Raw genomic sequence first — 15,045 nt, 5'->3', positions numbered from 1 at the left:
CAGATGTAACTTACTGTATCCCAGCCATGACTGAAGTTGTAATTTCCTTGACAAAATCTACAAGTAATCCATATTCATTAGTGTTCTAGTGTGGTAGACAGACAATGATCATTTGAAATGATAATGATTGCCATGGAAAATTCCACTGTCATAGTTTCTTTCTTTGAAACTTAATTTTTATGCCCCCACTTTGTGGGGGGGGGGGCATATAGATTTGCTCTTGTCCGTCCGTCCTTCCGAAAATGTTGTGTCGCCCGTAGCTCTGAAAGTATTTGACATAGAGTCACAAAACTTTACAGGAATGTTGGTCAGCATGTGTAGTTGTGCACCTGGGGTTTCGCGTCCCGATTCATTCAGTCATGTAGAAGTTATGGCCCCTGACTTAGTAAAAATTGGTCATTTTAGTGTTGTGTCATGCCTAGCTCCAAAAGTATATGACCTAGAGTCACAAAACGTTACAGGCATGTTGGTCAGCATGTGTAGTTGTGCACCTGGGGTTTCGCGTCCGGATTCATCCACTCATGTAGGAGTTATGGCCCCTGACTTAGTAAAAAATTGGTCATTTTAATGTTGTGTCGCGCATAGCTCCAAAAGTATTTGACCTAGAGTCACCAAAGTTTACAGGAATGTTGATCAGCATGTGTAGTTGTGCACCTGGGGTTCCGCGTCCAGATTCATTCAGTTGTGTAGGAGTTATAGCCACTGACTTAGTTAAAAATGGGTCATTTTAATGTTGTGTCGTGCGTAGCTCCGAAAGTATTTGACCTAGAGTCACCAAAGTTTACAGGAATGTTGGTCAGCATGTGCAGTTGTGCACCTGGGGTTTCGCATCCGGATTCATTCAGTATTGTAGGAGTTGTGGCCCCTGACCTGGGGAAAAAATTGTCATTTTAATGTCATGTAGTGGGGGCATCTGCGTCCCATGGACACATTTCTAGTTCTTTCACATATACTCATCAATCCTCAGTGATCAGTTTGCAGATTTAAGAATAAAAATATAATGATTTCATGGTAGCTATTAAACTGCTTCAGTTCATGCCAGTTTTCCTTCATGTATTGTAAGGTATTAATTAACCCTTACCATGCTAAATTTCTTAATGAACTTGTCCATCTTTCAATTTGGATAGTACCATTAATAACTGTTAAAAGGGGTGCTTACCAAAAATCTACTGACTGAATGGTGAACAGTGCAGATCATGATCAGACTGCATGGATGTGCAGGCTGATCATGATCTACACTGGTCGCAAAGGCAGATTCAACCGTGTCCAGCATGATAAGGATTAAAACTGAAAATTTTGTATTTGTAGAATTTGATGTTAGCACATGATTCTGTAGCGAGACAAGAAGTGAAGTCAGCCAACGATCAAGAACCTCCTGATGATTTCAATATTCCCAGTATCCCAGACGGTGGTGTCAGCGTGAAACTTGTCCATCTAGAGAAAACTACTGAACCACTGGTAAATATTTCTACTGAGAATTGTTAACCATCCTACATTATAGCTCTTTGATGTGCATTCATCTCTCAGTAACTATATATAACCTTTCTTTCAAAGTAAATGGATTCAGTGATAATGATACTGTTACCTTTGCTTTGTAATTTGTAATCAACCTGCACAATGGTGTGAAAACTGAGAAATGTAAAATTTTAATTTAAAGATAAATTGGTAAGAAGTAATTTTTAAAAGTGATAAGTCAGAAACACAAGTTCAGTATTTCAAGAAAGTTGTTATTAAAGTGTTCTAAAATGGTTTATCAGTTTAATAATTGGCTAATGAAAAAATTAATTATACGATGACAGTCTTTTGTGGGAAATATGATAAATATATTAACAATTGGCTGTCAGATGGAACTGCTTTTACTGTTTATCTGGCTTGTGGAAGATCAGTGGTTCTACCCAGGTGCCTGCTCACGCCAGAAATAATGCTCGTAGGGGCACCAGAGGTCTTCCTCCACGAAAAACTGGGAAGTTTCTGAACGACCTATAATTTTTGGACGTTATGCTCTACACCCCAAACCTCAAAAAAAAACAGAACATTCACCATTTAGATATAGATATACTATGTCAACATGAAAATTTAGTCTGTTTTATTGTGTTTGAATTTCAAGGTTTTTATGAGTCTTCAATGTATAATAAATCATGTCTGTGAACATATAAAAGGTATACAACAAGGGTTATTGAAAACCATTTATTTGTCAACTGGGTAAATATGTATATATAGACATGTGATCATAAGCAACAATCCAGCTTTTATCAGGATCTTTACTACAACAAGGATCATATATCATTCCTACATAAATAGTTATATTTTTGAAATGTCTGTAAAATTACTTTAATTGAATGTTTGTTTAGCAGTTGATGCTTAAAATACCGTTTTTTTGTAGGATATTGTTCGATATCATATTGGTATATTTTTACCTCTCATGTTGTAAGAAAAAAACATCAGCGATCACTTTTGTTTATCCCATATTTTCTGAAATTAAAACAAAACTACAAGTAGAAAGTAGTAAGTCTGCCTCAGGTTAATTTATTTAATTATTTTATGTAGGGTTAAATTGCTATCCCATATGACAATAGTCATGTATTAACATTTAATGAATATAATTACATAGGGTGCTACTGTACGAAATGATGGTGAGTCTGTGATAATAAGCCGTATTGTGAAAGGTGGAACAGCAGAAAAGAGCGGGTTGCTGCATGAAGGTGACGAGATACTGGATATTAATGGTATCGACATGAAAGGCAAAGATATCAATGACGTCTCGGAAATGCTGGTAAGTGCTTGAGGACAGGATTAAATGAAAGAATGATGAATAGAAAAAATGTTCTTGTAAAGCTAAAAGACTTCTACAGTTACAAATGTAATGTTAAATGTCTGGTATTGATCATGTCCCAAACTTTTTTTCTGGGAAAAAAGGATGGACTTTTAATGCTCATAACTTTGATGAACTTTTCATCCGTTATAACATTAATTAGTGAACTAATTGGTACAAATGAAATGGTTCTGACAATTTTCTATTGTTTTATTTTAATGAAGCTAAAAGATTTTAATATTATTATAAATGTAAACCTGCTTAACATAAAAGATGCATGTGTTACAACTTACAATGAAGCATTGTATTGAACTAAATTCACACTTTATTGACTAGGATCATGTTTCAGAGATAATAAAATATGTAACACCACCTATAATTCACATGCAGGAAAGAAACTGCTTTTATTTTGTAATTTTTTTTTTGATATTTAACGAAATGTCGCCTACTAATCAGTGTCAAGAAAGGGAAGTTTTACCTGTCATGAAAGTTGATGCATACAAATATTTGTACAGTGTGTCCGTTTTTGTATAATATGATTGATTTGACAGGGTTATGTTTTCCATTTTCAGGCCAATATGTCAGGAAGAATAACGTTTACAATCTACCCAAGTAATGAGTACAATCCTACATCAGCTACAGCAGGAAGCATTGTAAGTTTGAACACTGTCGCCTCGGTCTGCGCCCATCTAGGTTAAAACTCTTGAGGGTTAGACACACACTGAAGAATGCCAGATGTTCTATTTGCCATAACAATATAATATTTATACGATAGAATCTGTAGCTAGAGAGGGGGGGGGTCACAGTCGTGCAAAAGTTCATTACATTTAGTGCTATATGTACAGTGACAGGGGAAAAACACACACATTATTTAGCCTTCCAAAGTCCCAAGTCTAAATCTCAGACTTGATATGTTGATTAATATTGACTTTTGTTATAGCTGATAAAAGAGATTCCTAAAATCATTATAAATCAAAGCGCTCAAAGCGCTGATGGTGGCTGCTAATCAATGTGTAAAATATCACAAAGAAAGTGACATTTGAGGAATTCTTAATATAAACCAGATGAACTGGTTTTTTTTTTTTTGGTGGGTAGGGGGGGGCAAAATATTCAGCTTTGGTTTCAAATTTAATCCTTTTTTCATTGCCAGTCATTGTTTACATACACACTGATTCTGTCTTTAACGAATAGTTTTGATCCTTTTTGATTATTTGTGACGCAAACAACAACAAATTATTTTACTGTAAATAAATAATATAAGCTTTTTCTACAAACAATTCAGCTTTTAAGATTTCTTTCTAAAGCTTTTGCCTGTCATTAATTATATACACACTGATTTAGTCCTTATCGGATAACTTTGGTTTTCATGAAATTTTTGTGGAAGAAAACAGCACAAAACATGCACCACAAATGCACCTCAGAATTTCAGTTCTGCAGCCAGTGTATTTAATTATCACCCCATCTGTTATACCGGTACTCAAAAGTCCGCTAGACATAACAGCAGGCTTCGCAAAAATGTTGGACATTTTAAGTCAGACAAACTTACAACTTTAGTCAGACCGTGAAAAAAATCGAAAAATGAATTATGTTACTGGTGAAACGAAACCGTTTTAATTTTTATACATATTTGTATCAATCCAGATATTTTGAGCCGCAACATGAGAAATCCAACATAGTGTGTTTGCGACCAGCATGGGTCCAGACCAACCTGTGCATCCGTGCTGTCTGGTCAGGATCCATGCTGTTCGCTTTCAAAGCCTATTGCAACTAGAGAAACCGTTAGCGAACAGCAGGGATCCTGACCAGACTGTGCGGATCTGCAGGTCCATGCTGGTCACAAACTGGTCACAAACGCACAATGTTGGTTTACTCTTGGTGCGACTGAAGTGAGCAGAATCTGTCTTAAAACAATTCAGTTTTTAAGTTGGTCAAATCTGTTATCCGATGGCTTGATACCGTCTGACATATTGCCGTTTCAAAAAGGCGAGTATTAATATCATCGCTGCGCCCGTTGATAATTCGTGTTTTGTTAGACGAAATTGTACCGAATACATGTGTATCTGTGCATTAATATAGTATCTTATGTTGTACATTTGCTGAAGGAAGATTATCCGTGAGGGAATATTATTTAGAAAACATGTCTTTGATTCTCATGGCAGGTCACATTGCAAACAATATTGAATGAATTTTAACTGAATATTCTTTTGTTTTGTTCACTCACGTATTGCAAAGCATGTTTAATTATATTTTGTTCTTAATATAAGGATGAACTGTACATGTTCAAGTTATATCAATAAATTACTGTCCTGTTCTGTTCTGTTCATAAATCATCTTACTAAATTAGTGCGCTAATTAGTGTTAATTGGCAGTAGCAACGCCTGAGGAAATCCGTATCACTGCTGATTATCGATTTTCTATAAATAGCCTAATTAACATGTGATCATACTTTCGAGTGTTTGAAACGACAACGAGACAATACTGTCTAATATCTTATAATTTGATAGCTATGATTGGCGAACATTTAAGTTTATTCTGACATACTTGAAAATTGTTACAACTTGCTGGAAAAGCTATGGTAGGTACAAAACTGGTATTGTCTATGGACCGGAAATGTTCAGAAACTTTTCCGTTGAAATTCCGTTTCTATTTTTAGCCGTGGATTATCTGTAGATGTATATAATCTGTAGATTATTGCTATTAGAAGTCATCGTTCTTTATCAAATACAGTCTTATATTTCGGGAGTTATACATGTGACAATGCGGTTAGGAAACGTGTTTGAATTGTCAGTCTGGATTCACGAAGGTTTCTACCTTTTCTACGTTATAAGCTACGTGACCTCTAGGGCAGTACTATGCAGTAGCTAATCAGTATCATCGCTCAGTTCAGGTGACATGAGGTCAACGTTTATTCACGTGATCATAAATTTGCATATTTGTATTCATACACGTGGTTGCTTTTATTAAAACGTTGGCTTCAGTTTGTATTGATTTTAGTTGCCGAATTTACATTAAAAATGGTATTAAGGCATATATTGTAGCACTGCATATTCTGCACGTTGTGTAGATAATTATTTCCCTGGAAAGCCTGGAACTATTTTTGGTTGTGTTGTTAGGATGGTCTTAAGAACTAACAAGATTTCTCAAACAGAGTATTCTTTTTAACACTGGTCGCAGCAGCCACCAAAAATAACTTTTTTATGTATTGATTCTTAATACATATCATGTTAATAGAAAGCTGTGTTAAAGGAAGAAATCCATTCTACCACCTGATATGCATGTTGTTCATCTATAATTCCTTTCTTGAGGTAAATCTCCATGACTAATGAATTTTTAAAGGAATGTTCACTATCATAACACTGTTAGACACATGCTCAACCAAAAACATCAGTAAGTCCAGAGCCACACTTGGATCTGAGATAGCCTTATTTTGTGTTAGCTCTATATCTAAACTGTTTGAAACAAAGATTTCTGTAAACTTACCTAGTTTGTTTACCTGGTCAAAATGATACGGCGAGTGCAAAACCCAGACCCCTGGATTGAAGGTCACACTTGGAGGTTAAAGTCCTTCTGTGAGTCCATGTCTGAACTTAAGCATTATTTGTGGTTTTACTAGTCATATACTGGACAAGGAACACTGAGAAAAGCTGTCAAATAATAATTGTCAGACAAAGACAATTTTCCATTTATTACCTCAGCATATAGATCATAGTACCTGATACATGCTAACTGTCATATTTATAGGGAAAAATGAAAGTTTTTTTGATCATGTCACAGTCATGTTTCTTTTATGATTACAGATGCATGTGAAAGCATTATTCAACTATGACCCTGAAGATGACCTATACATACCATGCCGGGAGTTGGGTTTGTCATTCATGAAGGGTGATATTCTGCATGTTATCACCCAAGAGGACCCTAGCTGGTGGCAGGCGTACCGTGAGGGAGAGGAAGATTACCAGTCATTGGCCGGTCTCATACCGAGCAGATCATTCCATGAACAGTATGTCACAGACCTTATCATTGTCTTAACAGTGTCATATTGAAAGCTGATCGATTTTAATAAAAAATGAAAACAGTGGCAAAAATGACAAATTCAGTACAGGAAATGGTACCAGCAACAGTACGACTTCAGTGATCGGTAACTGATAATAATTGTATAGGCAAACCATAAGTGCAGCACAGCACACGTGTGTTTCACTACAGTAGTCTTGTAAAATCATTTAATTTCATGTGCACATAATTTAATGGGTTTGGTCAAAACTGCTAATTCATAGGGATATAAATTCATTGAACATAAAATAAATATGAATTTTACTGTTTTGTTGGGATTAAATTTTGTGGATTGGCTCAACCTTTAAGTCCACGAAAATCAGTTCCCCGCAAAGATTAATGATATCACAGTAATTTACTTGCCTTTGATATCATTGATGTAGTGTCTGTTTGGTACTTTGACATTACATAGAAGAGTATTGTTTATGTATCATATCTGTCATTTTTGCAGAATACTGTTACTGTGAAACAACATTACATTGCAAACAATTTAATATATCAAGGGTTAATTGTGAAACTACTGTATAACCTTCTGTATTTGTTTTCAGATAAAGTAGTTTCTCAATAAATCCTGGATATTTAGCAAATTTTACTGCCCTTTAAGTGTACACAAAAAGTTTGTGATTGCAAGCTTGATTCATACACAGAAAATGTCATGTTTGTATAAAGAAACTAGCTAGAACAATTATGTGATGATTCAGTATCCATGGAGATGTTTGTTTATAATAGATATTTTACTTGCTGTTATAGAAGGGAGTCAATGAGACAAACTATTGGTACAGAAAACAAAGAGAATCAGAAGAAAGGGAGGTCATGCTCCTGTGGGAGAACTAACAAGAAAAAGAAGAAAAGAAATATGTATAAAGAAGGTGATTTTATTCAACACTCTTAGTTATAGCTATCCTTTTATCTGTTTTTAGCTCAACTATTAGAAGAATAGTCTGAGCTATTTTACTCACCGTCTTTGGCATTGGCATCACACTTTGGTTAAAGTTTTGCATGCAAACTCATATAGCTATTATTTAAAGGCATATAACTTTGAAACATATTTTTTCTTTTTCTAGGTCAATTACTAACCTCACAGGATCAAGTCGTATAGCTCTGACATGTATTTTGGCAAATTATGCCCCCCTTTGGACTTAGAAAATCCTTATTAAAGTTTTGCATGCATTTTACTATCACCAAAACTAATGCAGATATGAAATTTAAACTTCACGTGTCGTCGGGGTTATAAAACTAGATGATAGCATCAAGTCCCATAACTCTGACCTGTATTTTGGCCAAATTATGCCCCTTTTGGACTTGGAAAATCATGGTTAAAGTTTCGAATGCAAGTTACTATCTCAAAAACTAATGCAAACATTGAATTGAAACTTTACACATTTCTTCTGGGTTATAAAAATAGGTCAAAGCATCAAGTCCCAGAACTCTGACATGTATTTTGCGAAATTATGTCCCCTTTTGAACTTAACAACTTCAGGTTAAAGTTTTGACTGCAAGTTACTATCTCCAAAACTAATGCAGATACTGGATTGTAACTCTATAGATATTTTAATATTTAGGGTAATATTCATGTTTCTGGGACAACAATTCGAATAATCAAGCATTAGCTGTCTTACAGACAGCTCTTGTTACTGTTATGATGTTTAAATTAAACAATATTGATAAAAAATAGAGAGAAAAATTATTCTTGGGGCTCATTGTCAATTTCAATACCAGTATCCAAAATTTCTTGAGAAACACGATGTGTTTAGGATCTTTGTGTAGTATATTCGACCATGAATGCTTTTTATTTTATGTTTTCCAGTGAATTATAGAGTTTTCTCAGTGAAATAAAAGTGATAATCCACAGTTTTGAAACAGTAGATTATCATTTTTATTGTACCCCCGACAACAAAGTTGTAAGGGGGGGTATACTGGTTTCAGGTTGTCTGTCTCTGTCTGTCCATCTGTCCGTAGACGCAATCTTGTGCGCACCATCTCTCCTTATCTCCTTTACAGAATTTAATGAAACTTCACACAAGTGATCAGTACCAACAGTAGTTGTGCATGGGGCATGTTAGGTTCTTTTAGAAAAAAAATTTGCAGAGTTATGGGACTTTGTTTTTTTGTTACTATACTATATACATAGACACAATCTTGTGCGCACCATCTCTCCTCATCCCCTTGACACAATTTAATGAAACTTCACACAAGTGATCAGCACCAACAGTAGTTGTGCATGGGGCATGTTAGGGTCTTTTAGAAAAAAAATTTGCAGAGTTATGGGACTTTGTTTTTTTGTTACTATACTATATACATAGACACAATCTTGTGCGCACCATCTCTCCTCATCCCCTTGACACAATTTAATGAAACTTCACACAGGTGATCAGTAACAATAGTAGTTGTGCATGGGGCATGTTAGGTTCTTTCAGAAAAAAAAATTGCAGAGTTATGGGACTTTGTTTTTTTGTTACTATACTATATACATAGACACAATCTTGTGCGCACCATCTCTCCTCATCCCCTTGACACAATTTAATGAAACTTCACACAAGTGATCAGTAACAACAGTAGTTGTGCATGGGGCATGTTAGGTTCTTTCAGCGACAAAAATTGCAGAGTTATGGGACTTTGTTTCTTGTTAACATACTATGTACATACAGTCTGCATATGCAATCTTGTGCGTGCCTAATCTACCAAACCCTTACACACAATTTAATGAAACTTCACACAAGTGATCAGTACCAACCCTAGCTGTGCATGGTGCATGTTTACATTCTTTTAGATAAATATTCTGCAGAGTTATGGGACTTTGTTTTTTGTTACTATACTGTATACATACAGTCTGTATACACACAGTCCACATAATTATGCAATCTTGTGTGCGTTAAATTGCAATGTACTGTGTCAGTGCATGCGGGGGGTACATTCATCACCTTTAGTGATAGCTCTAGTTTTTCACTGTTTTTGCCAAACTAGTTCCGGTCCTCCGTCGCGATTGAAGTCAATTGTATACCGAGCGTAATGAATACCGGGCACCATAATGACGATGACGTCATTTGTGTTGTGCTTTCTGTTGATCTTTCCCGGGATTTTCAACATGATATAAATTACGCAACAAAAGTAGAGTTTTACACATGAAATAAAAAGAAAATTTGTTTGTGTCAGAGAAATATCAATTTTATTTCACTCGTGAGCACCAAAAAAGTCATTTTCACTCGTGGCTGAGCCACTCGTGAAAATATCAGTTTTTGATGCTCACTTGTGAAATAAAATTGATATTTCACTGAAACAAACAAATATCCTCTATATATATTTCTGAAAAGTGACCATTTAGATATATTGTCTGTCCTGGAATTTTCATAATGAAGATCAGTGTTACCATGGAAACTTGATGACAGACATAATGGTGGTTTATTGTTAGTTGATTACTTTGTACTTTTTACTGAGTAGCTTATATACTTGCTATTTTGTGTGTGCTTGTATTACAGGTAAATATTAGCAGCCATAATGTGGGCATAAGAAAAGCTTAAATAAATTTTCAAAACATGTTTAATGGCTGCATGTATTTATTAAATATTAACTTTAAGTATGTTATCTTTCAATAAACCAGAACCTTACAGAGAACTGGGAAATAAACTTTAAAAAAAATTTATAAAAAGGTGATTTAACATGAATTTGTTTCTAGGAACTATTTTTAGGATTGTATAACAGCTACAGCAGTACAGAAAAATTAATTTTTTTTTTATTGTTTTTATGAAGATTAAAGTTTTTTTTTTTTCAGAGCATGAAGAAATATTATCCTATGAAGAAGTTGCTCAGTATTACCCAGAGCCTAACCGTCGCCGTCCTACAGTCCTGATAGGTCCTCCAAATGTAGGTCGTCATGAACTACGCCAGAGACTCATGGAGTCGGACTATGACAGATTTGCTGCTGCTGTACCACGTAAGTTTGTGCATTTACCTGAACTATCAACACTATTTAAAATACATTTATTGTTCTTGTGGATACTATGGTTAAAAAAAAGTCTTAATTTCCATGAAATAGAAATAAAGTATATCCACAGTCTTATCATGTGAAGTATATTAGTCATGTAATACCTTGAAATAAGAATACCTTCTTTTTATTCTAACGTTCTAAAATATAAAGCTGCTTACATATCAAAATACATCTTGCTCTTAAAGACTGCTTTGATGTACTCAAGTTACAGATTATTACAAAATGGTAAACTCTTGTTCACACCTCAAAATATCAAAACAGTTCAAACTATCTTTTGTTTTCTACAGATACTAGTCGTCCACGTAAAACTACGGGTCCAGAAAATGAGCACGAGATTGATGGCAAGGATTATCACTTTGTTTCTCGTGCAGAGTTCGAGACCGCCATTGCCGGAAACAAGTTTATAGAGAGTGGCGAGTATGAAAAGAACATTTATGGTACAAGTGTGGAAGCTGTACGACAAGTAATCAATAGTGGGAAAATATGTGTGCTCAATACAGACCCTGAGGTAGGCATCCGTAATATGATTCAATTGATATCATTGTTGTAATGATATCCATTCATGCTTTTATTAGTTTCCCTGAGTAGGAAGTGCTCATGGTTAGCTTTTGGGATCATTGGAAGTCTGTCCCTCCTCTCCTAAACCACCAAGCGAATTTCACTCAAACTTCACGATAGTGTCATTGTGTGCTCCCCTTTTAGATTCCTTGAAATATAGGTTATCCATGCAGAATTCTGGTTGCCGTTGCAACCAATAGGGAAAACCTTAAAATTCTTCTCAGAAACTGCTGGCCCGATTTCGAAATAATTTCACAGAAGTGTTGTGTTGAGGACACTCTACAAAATACCTTCAGATAATCTTGTTTCATTAAAAACATGGCCACCATGGGTGGGGGTGGGGAAGCTGAGCTAGTTTTCCCTCAAAAGCTATATGGAAAATCTCCTCTGAAACTGCTGGTCTGATTTCAAAAACAGTTCAGAACAATGTTCCGTGAGTGATCCTCTACCAGCTTCCTTCAAGTTAATGATTTGTCTAAAACACGAGTGCCAGAGGACGGGGCTAGATTTCTCTATTTAGCTATATGGAAAATTGAAAATCACAGATACTGTTGGCCTGAGTTCAAAATTATTTCACAGCAATATTCTTTAGATGACCCTCTACAGAAATTGTTCATTCCAGCTGTTCTACAGGGGGGAATTATCTGGGGCCATCATGTATATATAGTGTAATTTGTTTATAAATTCACTCATCTGTAATAATTTATGATGCAAACTTGTATCCTCCGGGATCTGACATAATGGGAAAGTACCGGTAAACTGTTATGAATTTTAATATTTCCCTTAATGCTCTCTACCTCTATAAATTAGTTGTATCCTCATTTCATATTACAGCTTCTCTAATCCCAGTCAGTTAAAAAGACTAATATGTCACTTCTGATTTGTGTGACATGATAATAGAGAGTCGAGTATAATTATATGCAAATTTTGAACCATGTGTGTAGCGCATCTGATATGATTTGTGTATAGTGCAGTTTATCCTTTTTTAAAAAAATTACTTTACATCCCAAAGATGAATGACTAGGCTGTCTTGGATAGATTTTGTCTGATGCATTGTAGAATTATTTGTGTACACTCCATAGCATTTAGAGGGGCCTCCGTGGCCAAGTTGTTAAGGTTGCGGACTTCAAATCACTTGCCGCTCACCGATATGGGTTCAAGCCTCACTCTGGACATTTAATTCTTCATATGACGAAGCCATCCAGCTGGCTTAAGGAATGTCTTTGGTTCTACCCTGGTACCCGCCTTTGATGAAATAATGCACAGAGGGTCACCTGGGAAAGTGGCCATATGACCTATAATTGTGTCGGTGCAAAGTTAAACCCAACAAAAAAAAAATCACATTTAGTAATAAAAAGACACTATTGTCTCTTTTCAGGCATTATACATGTTACACCAGACAGATCTAAAGCCATATGTTATATTTGTGTATCCACCAAACATTGAAAAACTGCGACAGATACAAATGAGACTTGGTGTAGAAAATATCAAGGTTAGTATAGACCCTGTGATTTCTATAATGTTTTCTCCTGCAATGTTAAGATAAATAAAATGTTACATGTGAAGTGGGGCTTTGGCTGAGTGGCTAAGGTTTCTGATCATGAACATCATTGTGCATTCAAGGCAAACTGGTTGTCCAGCTGGCTCGGTAATGTGTAAAGGAGAACCTTGGGTCTACATTCATCATTAAAAGCCGGAAAGTCGCCATAATTATGTCCTTAGTTGTGTGAAGTTTTCAACAAACTAAAGACAGAATGGTACAAATGTTCAAAATGTAGCTGAATACACTTTAGACATTCTACAAAGTATTTTGTTTGTGCCTGTTAAGACCTTAACCATTTAATTATTTTGTGTTTTGTATTTTAAATTATAGGATGATGATTTGCGGGAAATTATTGAGCGTGCACGTGAAATGGAGGATAAGTTTGGACATTTCTTCGATTATGTTCTTGTCAATACAGATATGGATAAAGCATTTGATGAACTTCTAAATGAAATTAATAGAATAGAGGTAGAGCCACAGTGGGTGCCCATCACATGGACTCGTTGATCAATTAGATAAAGGTCTATGGTGATACTGACTCAAAGTGATTGACAGGTTGATTTTATTAACTAGGACAAGTTTGCGGTGTACTTGTTTGGTTACAGTCAAAGAGGAGAAGTTATATAAGTGGATAAAAAGCAATAATAGTTGTATCAGTCTTGCCACTGGATCATACACACTATGGCTGACAAGTGAAATAATACCATATCATATACAGTGCATAAAATGTTCGGGATTTACATGTATTCAGTGACGTACCTACACCAGCATAATCAGAATGTATGTTAAGAACTTCATCAGTGTGTGGCAATAATGTATATCAATTTCATATTAAATATAAAAAAACTCTCAAGAAAATAAGAAGTGTATATGTGTATTTCTTTTGTACAATTGAAGTAAAAAAAAAAAAAAAGGAGTTAAGTTATTAGGGGAAAAAATGTTTGAAATTCACCAGAATAAAGCATTGTATTATGGAACTTAACAGTAGTGAAATAGTGCCTTGATGCTGTTACTTTGCTGTACTTTTTACATATTTGAAACTTGGAAGCAGTAACAAGGTTTACCTTCATGCCAAGTTTCAAAGGAAAACTTTTTGTTGTTGAATTACAGTACTAGGAAATTTTCTTGGTATAAAAGGAGAGATTTAGTTGTGCAGTCAAGAACTAAATAAAAGTGAGTGAATGATTATATATTAAACAAATGTATTTGTATATTTTTCATGAGAATTAGTTGGTGCAATCTTATATCTATTTTGTTACTACAAAATTGTTTATCTGCCATTCTTTATTTACTTTTGCTGAAGCAAAATCCGCTGTGCTTAGATCAAGAGTCTTTGTTTTTTGGGGTGAGGGTGGGGGCAGGGGGACAGGAAAAAGCACAAAAATACACAATGTGTTTAACCTTACATATAAAGTTTGAGATAAAAAGACAGGTAACTAATTTCATTATACCTTAATTTGGTTTGGTAAATGCTTTCATTTATGTTCTTTATATCTAAGTCATGTATTTTGAACGTGTTTGTGAACATTATAAACAAGGCAGTGATGTTGCCTGAATGTAGACAGAACATTTAGCCTCCTCTTGTGAAGCCGAGGGTAGCTGTTGGTTAATGCTTATAGTTTGTTTCATTAGCTCAAAATTTTCAATTTGCAACATTAAAATGGTGCTGTCTACAGCAGACTTCTAAATTCATGACTTTGATGCAGAGAACATAGTCCAGAAAGGGGTCCAGGGTTGTAGGATTCAGTTTTGCAGGCGGCAACTATATAATTTTTAGTGTTTCCACCATACATACAGCATTTATGAGGAGTTGTAAATATTTCAGCAATACAATGTCGTTTTTGTCCTTTAAAGAATAGAGGATTTGGCATGTAGCACTTACAGACATCCGATTGTATTATGTAACACATCAGTGTACAGTTACTATATGACAGGTCTTCCTCAACTCATATTTATACAACTTAGATTATTTATAGCACAGTTTCAGGATTGGCCAGTTCTTCAGATGTTTAGACAGTTTTGTAGTACACTATTTTTATGAATCAAGAAGCACGCGTTACTTGTACAGTGTTTTATAAGTGGACTTCCTGAAGTTTT

General features: G+C 35.1%; 1 protein-coding gene across 6 annotated transcripts in view; it reads left to right on the top strand.

The window, feature by feature from the left end:
• LOC123530664 (protein PALS1-like) overlaps positions 1-14,796 on the top strand; it is a 101,155-nt gene extending 86,359 nt beyond the window's left edge. For all 6 annotated transcript variants that reach the window (XM_045311404.2, XM_045311412.2, XM_045311420.2 and 3 more), the window contains 9 exons: positions 1,309-1,458; positions 2,612-2,773; positions 3,385-3,465; positions 6,610-6,812; positions 7,613-7,731; positions 10,632-10,793; positions 11,135-11,355; positions 12,784-12,897; positions 13,279-14,796. In XM_045311404.2, the coding sequence (XP_045167339.2) occupies positions 1,309-1,458; positions 2,612-2,773; positions 3,385-3,465; positions 6,610-6,812; positions 7,613-7,731; positions 10,632-10,793; positions 11,135-11,355; positions 12,784-12,897; positions 13,279-13,455 (1,389 nt within the window). In that variant the 3' untranslated portion in view covers positions 13,456-14,796. The remainder of the gene's footprint in view (positions 1-1,308; positions 1,459-2,611; positions 2,774-3,384; positions 3,466-6,609; positions 6,813-7,612; positions 7,732-10,631; positions 10,794-11,134; positions 11,356-12,783; positions 12,898-13,278) is intronic.
• Positions 14,797-15,045: the final 249 nt, after the last annotated feature.

This window comes from Mercenaria mercenaria, chromosome 1 (genome assembly GCF_021730395.1).
Source record: "Mercenaria mercenaria strain notata chromosome 1, MADL_Memer_1, whole genome shotgun sequence".
NCBI lineage: Eukaryota > Metazoa > Mollusca > Bivalvia > Venerida > Veneridae > Mercenaria > Mercenaria mercenaria.
This window is presented reverse-complemented; position numbering and strand designations above follow the sequence as displayed.